At 45.7% G+C, this 19,517-nt stretch overlaps 1 protein-coding gene across 10 annotated transcripts in view; it reads right to left on the minus strand.

Annotated features, from left to right (window-relative positions):
• Positions 1-19,517, minus strand: part of RPH3A (rabphilin 3A) — a 334,433-nt gene that overhangs the window by 27,755 nt on the left and 287,161 nt on the right. For all 10 annotated transcript variants that reach the window (XM_084995567.1, XM_084995571.1, XM_084995568.1 and 7 more), the window contains 5 exons: positions 7,389-7,518; positions 5,515-5,601; positions 3,368-3,533; positions 445-483; positions 193-345 (listed from right to left, as the gene is read on the minus strand). In XM_084995567.1, coding sequence (XP_084851693.1) covers positions 193-345; positions 445-483; positions 3,368-3,533; positions 5,515-5,601; positions 7,389-7,518 — 575 coding nt within the window. The remainder of the gene's footprint in view (positions 1-192; positions 346-444; positions 484-3,367; positions 3,534-5,514; positions 5,602-7,388; positions 7,519-19,517) is intronic.

The following is a 19,517-nucleotide window of genomic DNA, read 5'->3' on the forward strand; positions in this document are numbered from 1 at the left end:
GCTTGTTCATTTGAGCCCTTGTTTATCCATCCATCTATTCATTCATTCATTCACGTGTTCATTTATTCACTCAACTAGTATTCACTGAATGTCTACCAAATGCCAATGAATAAATGAATAAAACACTGTCCTCCCCAATCCTTTGAGTCTCCTCATTCAGGAAACCTGTTTGGATTTGCCCATCTCTCTCACCTGCTGGGCTCCGGCTGGGGTCACTGGCAGCCCCACTGTGGCTCTGGTCCCAGCTTTCTGAGTCCCGGCCAGATGAGCTCATTCGTGCCTCTGAGGCCCTGCGCACAGGAGGCCCATAGCTTCCTCTCCCAGGAGCAGAGGCCAGGTCAGGTGCTGGGAAGAAAAGCATGAATTGAATGGAGAAAGGGCAATGGAGGATTTGGGGAAGGGACTTCTGTCCCCAAAGTAGAAGACAGAGTAGGCAGAACGTACCTGCCTTCTGACTTGGGCCCCTTCTGTCTTCAGTGTCACCTGGAGAGAGAAAAAAGTTGATGCAGAGTACATATTTGATGTTTTCCGGAGACCCATCAGTTAAGGAATTCACAAAAGGGCCCATGTATCACTCTCAAGAACTTTAAAAAAAATAAGTTTTCTCTCCCAACTTCCCCTTTGATGTAGCCACTGTTTTCAATTTCATGTTATTTCCTTTGCAAATGCATTGGGAATACTTGCTTTGCATTGGGAATACTTGCTTTGTACTACTTCTAGAATGTGCTTTGTTCATCTGATGTGATTTTCCCCAGGACTCACCAAGCATGCTCCAAGCTTAAGCCCTTTGTACACAATATTCCTGAAGATTCTATGACTTTTTTATCGCCTTATTCAGGTTTCTCCCCAAATATCAGCTCTTCAGAGAGCCATTCTTTGGCCATTCTGTTCAACGTGAAGCCTCTATTCCCTCTACCTGTTTGATTTTTCTCTCTGGCACTTATTACTATCTGATGTTATATTGTGTTTGCATTTGCTATTTGTCAAATATCTGTTTCACCTGCTAGAATTATAGTTGCATGACATAAGAGCATGGATTTTATCTGTTTCTTATACTGACTCCAGGGGGCATAGACTAGGGCCTGGAACTCATTAAGTAAGTGTTTTTTTAAAGAATACTGAAAGCTGACATCACGGGCATAGTTTCAAATCTATAATACACATTTACGTCATTCAATTTAAAAAGATGCTCAGTATACCATGGCATGGATGTACCATAATCCATTCCCCCATTAATGAACACTTAGGTTCTCCTAGTATTTTTGCTACCATAAATAATGATGCAATAAATATACTTATACATATACCTTTTATATTGGTACTTGCTTTTTTTTTTTTTTTTTTTTGCCTTTTCTTGGGCCGCTCCCGCGGCATATGGAGGTTCCCAGGCTAGGGGTCGAATTAGAGCTGTAGCCACCAGCCTACGCCAGAGCCATAGCAACGCAGGATCTGAGCCATGTCTGCGACCTACACCACAGCTCATGGCAACGCCGGATCGTTAACCCACTGAGCAAGGGCAGGAACCGAACCCTCAACCTCATGGTTCCTAGTCGGATTCGTTAACCACTGCGCCACGACGGGAACTCCGGTACTTGCTTTTATACATATGTTCCCAGAGAGAGTGTTGGAAATAATAATATATACATTTCAATTTTTTTAGGGGCTCCTGTGCCAGATGGAAGTTCCAAGGCTAGGGGTCTAGTTGGAGCTGCAGCTGCCAGCCTACACCACAGCCACAGCAATGCCAGATCTGAGTTGTGTCTGCGACCTACACCACAGTTCACAGTAATGCTGGATCCTAACCCACTGAGAGAGACCAGGGATCGAAACTGCATCCTCATGGATACTAATTGGGTTTGTTTCCACTAAGCCACAATGGGAACTCCCACTGCAAATTTTCATAATGTTTGCCATAGTATGTTTCAAAAGGCTGGAGGTGACTTATAGTTTTACCAACAGTTTATACCAACATTTATCCACATATTCACCAGCTGTGGATGTTATTGCCAATATTTTTTTGGGTGTCACTAGGTAATGCAGGTGATACTGATCACCAGGACAAATATAATAGTAATTTAAAAGTTTGAAATATTTTGAGAATTACCAAAATGTGACAAAGAGACACGAAGTGAACAAATACTGTTGGAAAAAATGGCACAATAGACTTGCTTGACGTGGGGTTGTCACAAACCTTCAGCATGTAAAAACACAATTACTGAGAAGAGCACAAAAACAAAGCACAATAAAATGAAGTATAACTATAGTACCTCATTTACTCTTCAAAATAACCCAATGAGTTATTAATCTCGTTTTATAGATTAGGAAAGAATTTCAGAGAGGCTAGGATACTCGTCTAAGCTCTCACAACTTGTAAGTGGTAGAGCTGGAATTCAAATTCAGGTCTTCCTGCCCTCAGATGTTCCGAATCTTGATAGTTATGCTATACAGTCTTCTCGGCCTAGAAGGAGTAATGTTTAACCAGGAAGAAAGATGCTCTAGGGGTGGAACGGAGATGCCTCAGGGATAGTGTATATGACAATCTGGTGTGTCTCTGCAAGGAAACGCTCATGAGAAATTGCTAATGCCTCACCAGGATGAAAGAACTTATTGAATGCTTTTGAGTGCCAGGCACTGTACTGGGCACCTTGAGAAGTTATAGTTGGGCACTTAGATTTTTGAGACCTTTAACTATAATGTTCCTTTCAGAAGCACTGCCTGTGCTCAACTCCAGAACTGTCATTCAGACCAGACTTTATCACTTAGTGTTAATTAAAAGTACTGCAAGGGCTTTATCTGGTCTGTCCTAGTGGCCTTATTCAATTAAAATATGTTTTCATTGGGGTGGTATTTTTCTTTTTACTGTTTTGTCATTCCCTTTTTATCATTTTAATAATTAATAATAATACTTAGATAACAGTGATAATATCCATAGTAGTGGTAATTTTCTTTGACTAATTTCCTTTCCATTCATCTTTCATTTTTAATTAGTCCAATTTCAGATTTGCTGATGGCTGATAGAATAAGGCTTTCCTAGCAGGCCCCAAATCCCATGGCTCCAGCATGTATTTCAGTGTTGGGAATCTTTCTGAGCTTCTAATTTCAATTTCCACCTCTTTTGTACTTCTATATGCTCCATTAAGGATGACAACAAAACCTTTTGGCAGGCTGGCATTGCTGGAGAGTTCCTTGTGCTACCTTTTGATAAGAGTTCATGGTGAGCTCCAAAGGGGACACAGGAATCCTAGACCCAAGGCTGGATGTCCACCAACTCAATAGGAACACAGACATGATGTCAGAATATTTTCCAGGTAGACCAGTTAGCCAAAACCCATCCTTGGTTCTGAAAGGAGAAGCTGTATTTTCTTACCTCGAGTTGGGGCCCGGGTAGGGTGCTTGGGCTCAGGGGTGGGCTGCTCAGGGGCAGTGGGCTCACTGACTGGCTGTTGGGGCTTGGTCTTCTTTATGGGCATAGGCTGTGGGAGGACCTGTTTGGGGAAGCCTTTGAAGAACCATGCTCCAGAACGCTTCCACACCTGGGAGAGGAGAGGTAGAAGACGAAGACATGGCAGCCAAGGACTACTGCTTCTTCTTCATGAAAGCCAATTTTTTACTTCCTGCCTTCAGAGCACTAACACAATAGGCAGCACGCTTTTCTTACCAGTATGCAGTTTTTCACAATTGTTACATGATTCAGGCAGTATCTCTGAACACTCAATAGAGAGGGCCTGAGAACGATCATTTTCTTGATGGAAAAAGTTGAATATCAGAAAGGCTATGAACCAGTATACGGTTACAGAGCCAGAGAGTAGAGTGGATACCAAATCTTTCACCTCTTCAACGTGATATGCTCCCTACTACCTTGGCTGCTGTAAAGAGGACGATCCAGTCACACCCTTCCCAAGACTCTGGCCTTCTTTCTTGCCTTGTGGATTAGTGTTCCATCTGGGAATAGTGTGCCGAACATCTTTCAGATTGTTTCTATATCTTTTTTCACCCTGCTCTATGCCCCAGGAGGCTGACCAGTAAAGACTGCAGTAACCGGACTTGATCTCTACCTTTCAGGTGGATTTGGTCAAGGAGAGCACGAGTCGGGGGTCAGAGGAAAGAAGAGAGTGAAGTCAGGGTATTTATTCCCTTGGTTCCCTCCTTTCAAGACAGGCAGTGGGTGCATTCCTGCTAGTCTATACCTAGCATCCAGTCTGGTAACTGCTTCCTCCTCCACTCCTTCAGTCTCAGGAGTGGTAACAGCAACTCTGCTGTTGCTGGTGCTGGTGTTTCCCCATGCCTTGCTGATGTCCCTCATCCCTGCCCACACCTTTGTAAACAGGATCTTTATTAAAGTCTCCTTGCTAATCTTGGTGGACTGTGCCGTCTGTTCTCCTCCTGCCTGGTACTGAGGGAAATGTGATCCTTGGAACAGTCTCCAAGGCAAGAATATGCAGCAGAAGGTGGGTAATGTCGAGATCGGGAAAAGATGAGAGGGCTTCACTGGGACAAGATGGGTAATAAAAAGCAAGCCTAAATAAGAGAAGGATTCTGTGGGAGAAAGAAACAAAGTGAAGACAGTGCAGAGGAAGAAGTGTGAAGGGTGAGAGGCGAAGAGAGAAAGAAAGAAAAAAGAGGTGATAAGGATGAGAAGGAGAAAAGAACTCAGATAAGGATGGTCCCCAACTTATAATGGTTTGACTTACGATTTTTCAACTTTACATTGGTGCAAAAGTGATATGCATTCAGTAGAAACCATACTTTGAATTTTGGTCTTTTCCTGGGCTGGTGATATGTGGTCCAATACTACCTTGGAACGTTGGTCCGTGGCAGTGAGCCTCAGCTCCAAGTCAGCCTTGGGATCATGATGGGACACAACTAATACACTTACAATGATTCTGTACCTATGAAGTCATTCTTTCTTTCTTTTTGACCTTCAATACAGTATTCAATAAATTACAGAAGATATTCAATGCTTTATTATAAAATAGATATTGTCCTAGATGATTTTGCCAAACTGTTGGCTAATGTAAACCTCCTGGGCCTATTTAAGGTAGGCTAAGCTATGATGTTCACTAGTTTAGGGGTATTAAATGGATTTTCCACTTACAATGGTAAGTAACCCATTACCCTTATCAGGATGTAACCCACTGTAAGTTGAGGAAGATCTGTACAGGGAAAGGAAAGGAAATGAGGGGGAGTATGAGATAAGAAGTGGTAGAGAGGGAAAGAGAAAGAAAAGATAGTAGTAGAGGAAGACCCAGAAGGTGAGAAGTGAGGAATAGGGAATGAAGGGAGGGAGAGAAGTCACAGAAGTGGGAGAGGAGAAAAGAAATTTATTGAAACACTGTGTTCCACCAGGATTCACAGCCAAACTGGTTCTTTCTATACCAACCGCTTAAGCCATGTACCTGAACAGGTTCTCCAGCTCCTCAACTGCCACTCCGTTCCCTTGGTTACAGCAAGGAAGGGGGAACCATCCAAAGAAAGGAGGGTGTTCCAGGAAACAAATGAGACCAATCCACTCACCTCTCTCTGCTCGATGCAGATTTTGCAGAGCCACACAGAATGCGGGCGGTTGTTGGAGGTCTCCACCCCACACTTGGTGCAGACATTCTGGGGACAAAACACAGCTCAATGCACACTCAGATAGATATGCCAGGCTCAGAGCTGCCAGTGATCAGGAGAAGTGGCTGGGAAGGGAGGCACTGAAGCCCCATTCTCCTTAGTGGACGAATAGACAGAATTCTCCTCCCCTTGCCTCCTTTCCATGACCAAGGTCAGTTAGAACTAAGTTCCAATCTGAGTCATGATTTCTTTTTCTTTTTCTTTTTTTCGATTTTGCTTTTTAGGGCTGCATCCTTGGCATATGGAGGTTCCCAGGCTAGGGGTCGAATCAGAGCCACAGCTGATGGCCTATGCTGCAGCTGCAGCAATGCCAGATCCGAGCTGCATCTGCGACCTACATCACAGCTCACGGCAACACAGGATCCTTAACCCACTGAGCGAGGCCAGGGATCAAATCCAAAACCTCATGGTTCCTAGCTGCATTCGTTTTCGCTGTGCCACAACAGGGACTCCTTGATTTCTGATAGTGAGAACTGCACTGGATGAAGGGATTCTCCAAGAGTCCCTGTGGGGTCTGAATTCTCAGCCTTCATACAGGGCAGATCATTGACATGTTTTTTTAATCATGAAAGACTATCCATTTTGTTTATTACTTTCTTTTTTCTTTCATAAATGAATCTGAGACAACTTAAGACTATACCTACAGGTTCTGCTGCTTATGGAAAAGAAAGTTATCAGAATAAATGCCATGACTATATGATGAAACATATTTTTGGCTCTTTCCTGGCAGTCAAAACAAACAGGTGACAGCATTCCTACAATCTAGCTGATGATATAAGGTAAGTTTTTTGGAATAGATAACCTTTCCCCAATATTACATTTTAAATGTTAGGTGAGACCTCAAGTAGGAGATTCCAAGTGACATTATGAATGTCTCCAGCTAGGTTGTTCCCCTGAATTCCTTTCCTGGGAATAAGGCAGACCCAAGGACAATGGCATCTCTGTCCTGGAATTGTCAAATGCAGACAACTTGAGAAGAGGGGGCACGGTGGAGAGACCACAAGGAGACTCCCCTTCAAGGATGAGTGTTTAAGAAGACCAACATCTAACTTGGCCTAACTGGGCTAGAGAAGGGCTTTCTAAGTGGCTTGTGCTATAACCCAGGGTACAGAAGGCTGGGTAAGCCTCCCATGTGCACATGTGTATAGACACATGGCCAGCATGTTCTTTTTTTTTTTTTTTTTTTTTTGTCTTTTTGCTATTTCTTTGGGCCGCTCCCGCAGCATATGGAGATTCCCAGGCTAGGGGTCGAATCGGAGCTGTTGCTGCCAGCCTACACCAGAGCCACAGCAATGCAGGATCTGAGCCGCGTCTGCAACCTACACTACAGCTCACGGCAATGCCGGATCCTTAACCCACTGAGCAAGGGCAGGGACCGAACCCGCAACCTCATGGTTCCTAGTCGGATTCGTTAACCACTGCGCCACGATGGGAACTTCTGGCCAGCATGCTCTTTAGCTTGTCACAGAACTTGCTAACCCACAACCAGGATACTTGCAGGCTCAACCATAATTCATGTCCCACCTCAGACTCCCAAGTTCATCCTAGGTGGAGTTGACCCTCCAGAAGGGTCAGAGTGACTTCTAAGGGAGGAACCAGGATCAGGGTTTCCTTGGAAGACAGCTAGGCCTGGGAGCATCCCAGAAGGAATCACATTATGGCAACCATCCTTCGGGATCCAGTCTCTGTCTCCCAAACCCAAGGTCTCTGAAGCCCAGGCCTAGACCCTCTATGTGATGAGGGGGGGGACACAGGGAAGGGGAGGGTGGCGGTACCTTTTTACAGTCCTCGCACACTACACAGGTGGAGCCCAGCATCCCCAGCTGTTCTCCACACAGTATGCAGCGGTTCACCCCATCACCAGCCACATTCTTTCTCATATTCTCCAAACGGTCCACCAGGCGCCTGGAAGCAGAGTCAGGGTAATGAGGACCTTATAGGACTAGGGACCACCAGCATCTCCCTCAGTATATATCTGGCGGATGGCCTTAACCTTCTTTAAGTCATAGATTCTTGAGTATATGTTGTGAGCCACACAGGAAGTCCAATTCTTGAGTATATGATGATAACTATTGGACCCCTCCCCCAAAAAGGCTCATGCATATAAAATTCTGATATATTTTCAGAACATCATAGAACCCCTCTCATATTCCTCAAAGCCCATCTATTCTAATGACTTCAGATTAAGAATCTTATTTAGTCTTTTCTCACGTCACTGCCTCCAGGGAAACTGTCTTCTGAGCTCCAGTTCTTTTATCTTGTTGTGTACATGATGGATTCACTTGGGTCTCAGATTTGTGCTTTCAACTGAACTCTTCATCGTGGCTGCTCTCCATCCTCATGACCAGCAAACCTGCTCCCATTTTCAGGAAATAACCACTATCCACTAACTTGCTCAAATCAGAAACCTAGAGGGTCTTCCTGACCACCTCCTCCCCTGACATTCAATGACTCAACCAAATTCTATCCTGTCTAACTCCCTAACATTTCTCTCCATCCTCACCTCAACCAAGCCACAGACCTCTCTCCCCCAGACGAATATAGTAACCTCTTAGTCTCCCTGCTTTCACTCATTGCTTTCTACAATCTGTTCTCCTCACCACAGCCATGGCGATATTCCTAAAACATAAACCTGATCATGGCCCTCCCACTTTCCTTGAAAACTTTTAGCTGGTTCTCATTCCAGGAGGTTTCCATGACCCTACATGGTCTGGCCCCAGATGAAACCTCACACCTCTTCTCCCTCTTGGTCTTGCTTCAGTGGTTCTTCAAGTGTGATGACTGGACCATCAGCATCAGTGTCATCTGGGAACTTGTGAGAAATGCAAATTTTTGGGCCCCCACCCCAGAACAACCTAATCAGAGACTCTGGGGGTAGGGCTCAGCAATCTGTTTTAACAAGCCCTCCAGGGGATTTTGACAAAATTTTAAGAACCACTGCTCTGGTTACACTGGCCTTTGTGTTCTAGTTCTCCTAATGGCCTCAGCTCTTTTGCACACTCTGTTCCTTGTGCCTGGAATACAGCCTCCCCTCATTACACATATTTGTGATCTCTCTCGCTCTCCCTCTCCATCTCTCTTGTCTCCCTCCCCCACCCACAATTTTCTGGCCTAGATTCCCCTTCTCCTTTACATTCCAGTTGAAATATCACCTCCTCTTAGAAGCCTTCTCTGACCATCCATTTACTCTAGCAGCAACCCTTCTGCACAGCACTTGTCACATTTGTAAATAATTGCGGGATTATCTACATTAAGTAATTAGTTAATCATGAGTCCATCTCTGGCTGCCTCTCTAGACTATGTGCTCCCCTGGGCCAGGGATATTGTCTATTCTGTTCCCTGCTATGTCCCCAGGGCCAGAGCAATGCCTGGTCCACAGTGAGTGTTCACACATGATGGTTAAACTAATGAATGAATGAAGGCAGCCCACTTTCTAAAATTGCATCCAGTAAAAGCAAGCTGAATTGAACGTCAAGTGACACATAATGACAGCTTATACTTATATGGTGCTTATTATATACCTGGCACAGTAGGAAGTGCTTTGCCACCCAAAACTTAGGAGGTAGGCACTATTAGTAAGCCATTTTATAGGTAAAGAGAGTGAGGCACAGGGAAGTTAAATAACTTGCCCAAGGTCACACAGTTAGGATACAGCAGTGCTAAAACCAGGACCCATGGTTCTTGTGCATTACACGAGCACTTCTCAAACTTAATATGCATACAAATCACATTGGCATCTTGTTAAAATGCAGATTCGGAGACATCAGGTCTCTGAAGCCTGAAGTGATGCATTTCTAGAAAACTCCTGACTGATTCCACATGATGCCATTGGTCCCAGGGCACACTCTTAATAGAAAGGCTAACACATAATAACTACCACACCTGTGGATCATCCTGCTTCAATCTCAAGTGGGTTGTTTTTGACACTTCCCACCAGCCTGAAGTCATATAGCCTTTTCCACTAACAAAACCTATTGTTCCCATTCCAGCCACAGCCAGTGGACCCAGATGGATGGAGCCAGATGGAGCCGGACCCTGTCCACCCCTCCATGGACTGGATCTCGGCTGTGGACACCTCAGGCATGAGAACCACTGGGATGGGACTGGATTATCACAGGCTCCAGAAGGTCCCTGGCAGCCCTGCTGGCAGCCACCTCATGCTGACTGTCCCCACAGGCCCTCCTCACTCCAGCCAGCCCCTCAAAGCACTGCACTCGCTGTGTTATAAATAGCAGCCTCTCCCTTTGTGTTCCATTCAACAGAGAGCCACCCTGCCCAAGGAGGAGCCAAAAGCAGCCGGTAGGCTTCCACTGTGACCCAGATGGGACAGAGCGGCTTAGGGATGCAGGCTGTGCAGAACCAAAGGCAGCACATTCTTCTCTTTTTCCTCCTCCTCTTCCTCCACCCTACTCCTCCAGGTGTTTTCCCTAGAAGCTGTTTTAATAGGGTTATGGGAGGTGGCAGAAACCAGGAGCTCCCAGTCCCGGGTCTCAGATCAACTGGAAGAATAGCTGCCAGTGTCTACTGAGCACATAGATGTGCCAGGTGTAGAGACAAGCCCTCCATATGGATTTTCTTAATGAATCCTTCCAGCAGCACTGTAAGCTAAGGACTCTTCTTGTCCCTATTTTCAAAATGAGAAAAGTGAAGCACAGAGAGGTTAAGTGAGCTACTCAAGTCACACAGCTGGGAGGTGGAGAAAGCCTGGGTTCAGACCCGGGCAGTCTGGCTTTCAGGGTCCTGTTATTGATTGCTGCCACAGGTGTATTGCCAAGCAGAGCCATGGGGACCTTCTTGCATAGCTCAATCTCCACCCTGCTTGATTTCCCTGCTTTCCCCACACCAAGGGACCCTCGATCACCGGTAAGTATCAACTTGCACACATCAGTCACCACAGCAGGTTCTATCCCATTGAAAGCGAGCAGGGCCCTGCGGGGTTCCTGGGCACAAAAGACTTTGTGTCCCCCATTTCTTGTTTTTAGGGCATAAGCCTCAGCCTTCATGACCCTCCCTGAGTTCCAAAGGGGAGTTTCAAACAGTTGCTGTTCAGGGAAGGGAGGGGATGCAGAGACAAGGGAGGAGCAGTCAAGCAACAGTAGTGCAGCCTTGGGGTAGGGACCTGGTTCCCCCTCAAGGGATACCCATAACAATATCTTTGAGCTCTTGGGTCTGCAGAACTCAAACCCCCAACATATGAAAAATGTTAATGACTTGATGAAGGCTTCTTCATTACAGAATGAAGGAGGACCACCAGAACGAGTCCCAGGGCCACTAAACACCAGCTTTGAAGAATGCTAGCTTGCACCTACTCTAATCCTTATCTGTGGCCCTATTTTTTCCACTCTCAAACTATAGGGCTATCTCCTATTCTCTCCCAAAGGGGGGCACAATCTTTAAGGTATTAGCCTGCTGTGGCCACCTTTGCCTGGCAAAGCAATAAAAGCTATTTTTTTCCCCTTCACCCAAAACTCTGTCTCCACATTTCTAATCGGCAACAGTAGACAGAGGCCAAGTTTCAGCAATACCATCTGCCCCTGACTTCCCTGAGACTGTGACAAGACACCCAACAGCTGCACCGTCATCTTGTTCCCTTAAAGAATCCTCAACATTGGGTTGAGAAATTTGGATTTAAGCCTTGAATTTTGCCTCACTGGGCTTAATTTCCTCATCTGTAAACAGGAAAACATTAGGCTAAAATTGGTGGTTGTCAGATTGTGCCTTATGGCACCCCAGAGGTTCCTTAGAGACTGTTTTGAGGCCACTCACTACAGTGGTATGGTGGGAGTGATTCTGAGGGCCCCCAACCCCATTTCATCCAGAGCAACCTGCGTTTATCTTTCATTTGTTTGGGCTGTTGAATTAGATTTCCTTTGGATATTTTGTTCCACAGTCTGAAGCAACAGTTTGAAGTTGTCTAGAGCAGATAAATTTCAGGATGCCTTTCAATGCCTCAGAATTATAAAATGTTATGAGACAATGAGGTAAGCTAATGGTGGAGGCAAGGGATAGGAATTATATAGTGATTTTTTTTTTTTTGTAGACACCTTTGTTCTCACCTATTTTCTTTCTTTCTTCCTTTGGCTTTTTAGGGCCGAACCCATGGCACATGGAGGTTCCCAGGCTAGGGGTCGAATTGGAGCTACAGCTGCCGGCCGCAGCTACAGCCACAGCAACATGAGATCTGAGCCACCTCTGCAGCCTACAGCTCACAGTAACGCCAGATCCTTAATCCACTAAGTGAGGCCAGGGATTGAACCTGCATCCTCATGGATCCTAGTTGGGTTCGTTAACTGTTGAGCCATGAAGGGAACTCCTGTTCTTACCTATTTTCTAGAAAGTGGTTAGATTTTGTCCTTCTCACTCTATCGGTGGGGGCTCCCAAAGCACAGAGGGAGCGAGAGGCTTGCCTTGGGTCACTCAGCCTGGGCTAGAATCTAATTCTCTGCAAAGTAAATCATCTTTTCTTTCCGTGAAGTCCCCTCATGGCCTCTTGCCTCAAGTCAAGCTTTGCCAGCCTAGCTCAGGAAGAGAGCGTGGGATAGAGGACCCAATTCTAAACTGCAGTGCCCTTTGCTCAGGAAACTTAGACAGTTACCTGCCTCTTCTTGGAAAATGAGGACGCATTTTCATCCACTACTTGCAAACCCACACTCCATCTTCTCTACCAAGGTGCCTGTTCCTTCCACCATTCAACAAACCTCAACTCCAAAAGGCCCCATTAACACGCATGGTCCCTGAGTGTCTCATTAGCTTCTATCAGTGGCAGCAAGTGACATGGAAAAACAACAGATTGAAGATCATTATTCAGATATCTTAGCTTAGAGATGCTTGCAATTTGTGGATTCAGACCAACAGAGACCAGACCAACACAGAGAGAAGGAAGTGGAGTGGTGATGGGCAGACCTTGCTTCTCTGCTCAAAGATTGGGATGAGCAGGGGAGCTTCCTGTAGGCTGCCCATTTGCACATCCTCTTGCAGCCCCAAAAGCTAGGGTCCAACCACCAAAGAGCATAAACTTGGAAATAAAACTCTGCAGGAAGCTAAATCCAAATCATGTCATGCAAGACCAGGAGTCACAGATGGGTCTTTACCCTAGTGATAAAACATTTCAACAGTGTCTTTACCCCATAAGGAATGTTTGTTGTCACCAGTCTTGGCAGGAGAGACCTATATGCATTATGAAAGATGCCCGAAACTCTCAATGCATGTTAATCACCCAGAAAGAATTAAAAACCACCACCACCAACAACACATAGGGCCCCAACTCTAAAACTTCTCAGCTATGGATCTGGTTAAGCCTGGAAACCAGCAGTTTGGCACGCAGTCCTGTTGTGAGTCCGTGGGGGGATGTTTCCAGGATATATGATCTAGACCATCTAGATCACCTGGGTCGAGGGTTCAATATTCAGACAAAGATTCTATGGGACTGGGTGGGTCCCAAGAGTCTGCCCTTTGAAGTGATTCCCTATATGATCCTGATGCTGGTGAATTCTTGGCCACACTTTGAGAAATGCTGCAGTGAGAAAGGAAGCAGTGGGACAAATCACATGACAAAATGTTCTCCTTATTATGCTAAGTGGGGGAAAATCCTCAAACCCAGGATGTAGAATGGTGACCATGATATGAGCTTGGATTTGGAACATGGTCATGTGAATATCTGCATGGTGTATCCTGGATGAAAAAAAAATTGGAAAGGAAATACTGAAATATTCCAAATGAGTATAGCCAGGTGGTAGGATTATGAGTAACTTTTATTTCCTTCTGTGATGCCTCTGCTACCCTTCTCCTTAATCACCCAACTACCTGGACTCCTCTGTACTTTCCTTCCCCCCCCCTTTCTTTTTATGCCTGCACATGTGGCTTATGGGAGCTCCCAGGCTAGGGGTCAAATTGGACCTGCAGCTGCTGGCTTACACCACAGCCACAGCAACACCAGATTCAAGCTGCATCTCTGATCTACGCTGCAGCTTGCAGCAATGCTGAATCCTTAACCCATGGAGCGAGGCCAGGGATTAAACCCGCATCCTCATGAATACTATGTAGAGTTCTTAACCCTCTGAGCTACAACAGGAACCCTACCTCCATACTTTCTTAACTTTCTACAATAAACATGTATTACTTGATGTTAGACAAGTGTGTTTTTGAAGATAGAGAACATGTAAGCCAAGGGTTAAAAGAGATGTCAATGACCTTGAAAAGGCTTTGTTCTCTGGGTGCCCTCTTCGCAGACTAGAAACTGAGGGGTTAGTTGAGATGCACCTCAAGCTTCCTCCCATGGGCAACATTCAGGGCTTCTCAGATCCTGAGACCGAAACATCAAGATTTCCCTGTGTGTTTTGAAGCTGAAGGACCTTCAGTGACTACGAGAAGACCTGTCTGCATTGGCAAACTAGTTTTGTTTGCCTGTCTAATGTCTCCACATTAAGTGCCCAATTAGCTGGACACTGTAAGTGGCTGTCACTCTCTAGTTATGTCTTTACATGCCTGATTAGCTTTATGACTACTGCTTAAGCCTCAGAGCCAGGAAATAAATGCACCACCAGGCTGGGTGCTTAAGGGAAGCCTGTGTGAAGTTGGGTGGGCACCTCCCAGTTCCCAGGATGCTCCCAGAGGCACTGGAAAGGTTACGCCCCCTCCTCTGGGCACCAACAGACAACCTCTGGAGGTGGTGGGAAGTGGATTCCCAAGTTGCTCTGACCCTGCCGTCCAAATAGAGGGAGATAGGCCATTCATTCATTTGACAGATACTTATGGAGAACCTACCATGTGACAGTGGACAAGGAGGACCCAACGGGGAGCAAAATAGATGAGGTCCCTGCTGTCCTGGAGCTGGCATTCTAATGAAGGAGTCAGACATTATTTAAATGATCACATAGATCATCATATTATGCTCAGAGTAAGCACTGAAGGACGAAAAGGAGCAGCTGTGGCAACTCATAAAGGAGGGACATGAAGAGTGGGGATGGGGCTTCAGAGGAAGTGGTCATTGGGCTGAGACCTGGGCCCAGTAAAGAGGGTGAGGAAAAGATTGGACAAAGAGCGAACAGCCTGTTGAAGACAATGCTCAGCTGGTCTGGTGCGCTGGACGGCAGGAGATGAGGCAGGGGATGCAGGCAGGGGCCTCTCCACGCAGGGTCTTGAGTCTAAGAGTGATAGGACGGTGTGAAAGGCTTTAACTCCACCCCCCCCTTTTATTTGCTTTTTAGGGACATATTCACAGCATATGGACGTTTCCAGGCAAGGGATCTAATCAGAGCTGTAGCTGCCAGCCTACGCCAAAGCCACAGCAACACAGGATCCAAGCCGCATCTGGCACCTATACCACAGCTCACGGTAACGCCAGATCCTTAACCCACTCAGCAATGCCAGGGATGGAACCCACATCCTCATGGATACTAATTGGATTCTTAACCCACTGAACCACAATGGGAACCCCTAACTTCCCCCATTTTAAGACAACATTTGAGCCCCTGGGAGGCTCAAAGTAGTGAGAATTCCAAATGCTGTAGCGGTTCCAGGTAGAATGAGGCGGGCAGGTCTGGGGCTGGACTGGGTCTCTTGGAACTATAAGATTGTACCAGGTGGGTATAACCCAGTATTGGTGAAGGTGAAAAATGGCAGGAGGGCCATGAAATAACCTATGCACACTAGCAGGCTTCAAGGGGTCACCATGTGTGTTAGTTTCCTAGTGTTGCTGTAACAAATTTCCACAATCTAGTAGCTTATGACAACATATATTTAATATCTTAACAGTTCTGGAGATTAGATATCTGACACAGGTTTTTCTGGGCTAATGTCAAGGTGTTGGCAGGACTGTGTTCTTTCTGGAAGCTTTAGGGGGGACTCTGTTCTCTTGCCTTTTCTAGTTTCTAGAAGCTGCCCCATGCCTTGGCTTGTGGCCTCTTCCTCCAACTTCAAAGCCAGCAATGTAGCATTTTCCAGTCTTGCTGTGACTCTTATTCTCCTGCCTCCATCTTCTAAGGCTGCAGTTCCCCTAGAAAATCCAGAATAATCTCTCCATTTGAGATTCTTAGCTTGATCACATCTGCAAAGTCCCTTTGGCCATGTAAGGGGCCATATTCACAGGTTCCAGGGATTAGGATGTAGACATCTTTGGGGGGGGGCATTATTCTACCTCCAACACCCATATTCCTGCCCCATCTGCCACCCAAGTTCTATTTCCACCTGACTTCGGTTTGAATTGGATTCAAGTCCTCCTCTCCGGAGCAAGGATTGGGCAGTTCCTCCTGGCTGGTTGTGGATGTCAGACAAATCAGGCTTTGGACTCTGTGAGGTTCCAATCTCCTTCTTTAGGTGCTCAACCCCAGGAAAACATAGACTCTCTCTACACACCCACACACCTGCATGACACCCCCTTTTGGAATTTAGAAATATGGGACAGTTGTGATGCAGGTGTTGGGGTGTCCATTCTGGAGCAACCTTGCCTGGATCCATGTGTATACTTTGTTACTTTCTAGCTCTGTGACCTCAAGAAAGTTACTTAACCTTTCTGAGCTTCTGTTTTTCATTTGTAAATTAGGGAAAACAAAGTCCTTGCCTCCTAAGATTGCTACAAAGATAAAGCTAGAGTGTTTGTAAAATGCCTGGAACATGGTAACTACTCAGTCATGGTTCATGGTTGCTGCTAATTATTTCTTCTGGAGATCTGTGGCTTTTATAGCTCCCTATACTCACATTTTCCCCCTATGTAACCAGGGTGCTGAAATCTTCCCATGAAATCTGTCTTTCTAAAGCTTTTAAAGGGACTGCCGTGACTGAAAACCGATTGGACTTGTATGCACATCTCTAAATACACACACACATATACACACACCAACAACATAGGGCACACATACCAACATATAAACCCATGCGTGATCAGCACCCACATATAGCACACGACTTCACACGCATGGCTGTACACACTCTGCTCTTGCAGGGAGCCCAGCCCCAGTTGGCTGCCTTCTGGAGACAAGGATGTAAGCCAACTGCAGATCTGAGGGTGCTTATTTCTTAAATTCAGGCTCCCTTGAAAAAGTCCAAACTGTGTCTGGAAACATTCAGGCAACTGATCTTAACTTTCAAACCAGTATTGCTACAATGTTTGGATGAATGTTCACGGGAAGGTTAATGGATGGATGATGGCTCCAGGAAGTGGGCTTAACATGGCATAAGCAGAGCTGAGGACACCCTACCTGTGAAGGTGTGATGGGCTGACATGTGGTTCCTTAATCAGTGAGGGGAATGGCAAAAAGCTGGGGGTCCATTGCTGTTGGTTGGGAGCCAGAGCAACTGCCTTTACAGCAGTGATTGACCATGTTTGCACAACATCTTGGAAAATGCAGCAAAGTGGGAGGGTGGATATCGCATTGTCTCTCTGTCTCTCTCTGTTCCTGTGTCTCTCTCTCTCTGTCACACACATACACACACACACCTCATTAATTTCAGAATCATGTTGCTTCTCCTGACACCATTATCGCAATGTTGTTGTGGGGGGCAGGGGGCGGATATTACCATTAAGTTTATTAAACTTGATATTTTCTGAACTCTAGATTAGGCCATCTGCTATGAACAGGGACATGGCTGCTCTGAGGGAGGCTGGTCTAAGACTCCAATGCCAGGGTCTCTCAGGAACCTGTCCTTCAATGACTAAGCTGTTCTGTCATGAACCCATGCGGCTGGGTTAATTCCCACTGTTGTCTATTACTGTCGCTACCTGGGAGCTGTAGATCCCAATCTCTTTCCTTGATGGATTGGTGAGTGGGATTCCTGCCTGGGCCTCAGCACTTTGGGGAAGGAGGTCACCCTGGGTCAGAGTTGGAGCCAAGAGAGAAAAGCCACTAGAGGGCTCAGCAGGGCTAATGTAGTCAGTCAGGCAAGGAGTTGGGTCCTTTAACCCCAGTAATAGCAGCAGTTACCAGGTGCTGTGCTAGATGCTCCACGTGCATTGTTTTCCTTAAGCCACATGACCAGTGAGGTCAGTTCTATTATTCACTCCCATTTCACAGCTAGGGAAGCCAGGGCAACCAGAGAGGAAGTCACTGACCCAAGGGAACATGGACTGTGAGTGACAGGATAGGATTGGAGGATAGGTCTAGCTACCCAGATGTTGTACATGCTTTAGAAGAATGAAGCCTTTGTTTTATTTCAGTGCTTATAGTTGGGGCTCTTTCTAACCTCTCCACCTTCCCTTTTCTGTCGTGGAAAGCAGAGATGAGAGGATGTGGTGCTGAGGCCCATAGGAGACAAGGGTCATCGGGGGGAGGGGGATGGACTCCCATTGTAGGAAGAAGGGTAGGAGGTGAAACCAGTTAACCTGAGTGAATATGTGAGACACCCTGTAAGACACTGACTTCCCAGAAACCCTGAGGTCATTTGTCAATTGCCTTCCCTACCGGCACCACCAAAAGGCAATAGGATAATGTGGAAAGACAGGTTCGAGTTCAAGGTCTGGTTTGGTCTCATAAAGGCTGTGTACCCCTGGGAAGGTATCTTAACCTCCCTAAACTTCAGATATCTTATCTGTGAAGTAGAGACAGTAGTCTGTCTCTCCGTGGGGGCATGATAGGGATTAAAGAAAAATAACATATTTGAAAATTCCTAACACAATGTTTGGCTATAAATGTGTATCTCTTTATAGAATAGCAGAATAGGCCTCTAATCCTGGAGCAAGCCAGCCTGAGTTTGTAAGCCCAGTTCTATCGCTTATTAACTGTGTGACCATGGACAAGTTGCTTAACCTCGCTATGCCTCAGTTGCCTCATCTGTAAAATGGGAATGATAATAATATGGCTTAAGGCATAGGGTTGTCATGAGGGTTACATAAATGAATCCACATAAAGATTTGAGTACAATACCAATACCTGGTGCTTTGTAAGGGTGGGCTATTATTACTTTCCTAGAAGTTGAGTATAGTTGCAGAGAAATTCCCATTTGTTTCTTCTTCCTTTTTTGAGCCACTCATCAAAAAGCCTATAGTAGTGTTTCTCAACATGGAGGGATTTTTTGCCCCTCATTGGGCATGTGGCAATGTCTGGAGACATTTTGGGCTGACATGTGGTTCCTTAATCAGTGAGGGGAATGGCAAAAAGCTGGGGGTCCACTGCTGCTGGATACTACTAAAATTCCTACAGTGAGCAGGACAGCACCCACCACAAAGAATTACCTGTTCCCAAATGTGTGAGAATTAACATATGTCTTTTCTATCAGAGGAAGCCTCCTTTACTCCACTTTGTTTCTGCTTTGTCTGAGACACCCTCCTCCACCCCATTTTTTCCCTCTTCTCCCAGTAACAATTTGTTTCAAATTAGCCAATCTAGAAGAATGTGTGCCCTGACCTGACCAATGGGAAGGGGACAGATGTACTGCCTGTGTTAGGGATAAATGCGGAGGAGGGGGGGGTCTTCCTTCATCTCGTGTGAGCACTTGTGCCCTTCTGCACAGGTAAAGAGCCTTGTCGAGATCTCCCCATGTTCATGTGTTTTACTTTCTGACACTGATGATCCGAGCCAGAGTCACTTTTCCCAAACAAATGTAAACAGTTCAGAAACCCTGAGCTAGAGAGACTTGGAGACCACCTAGTTCAACTCCCCATTTTACAGATGTTGTCTGGGAAGCTGTGAGGTTAAAATCATTCAATGAGAGGCTTATTCAGCTGGGTTTAGCATTCAATCTATTTTCATTTACTCTCTCTTTTATGCCAGGCACTGGGCTGCTTAAGAAATTAAGAAGACTTCTGTTTTCATCTTGTGCAAACAGATTCCATAAATTATTAAGGATGGATGGACATGAGACAGCACTGATCTGATCTCTGAGGAAACTGAGGTACTACTTAGTGCTTCTAAACATTGTGGAGGGGGTTTAGAGTACCCCCAGACCTGGAAATCTACACAAATTTCTTCTTA

This window comes from Sus scrofa, chromosome 14, assembly GCF_054392235.1.
Source record: "Sus scrofa isolate SSC_HxYL_T2T_F1_AM1 chromosome 14, Sscrofa_HxYL_maternal_Yorkshire_Landrace_v2.0, whole genome shotgun sequence".
NCBI lineage: Eukaryota > Metazoa > Chordata > Mammalia > Artiodactyla > Suidae > Sus > Sus scrofa.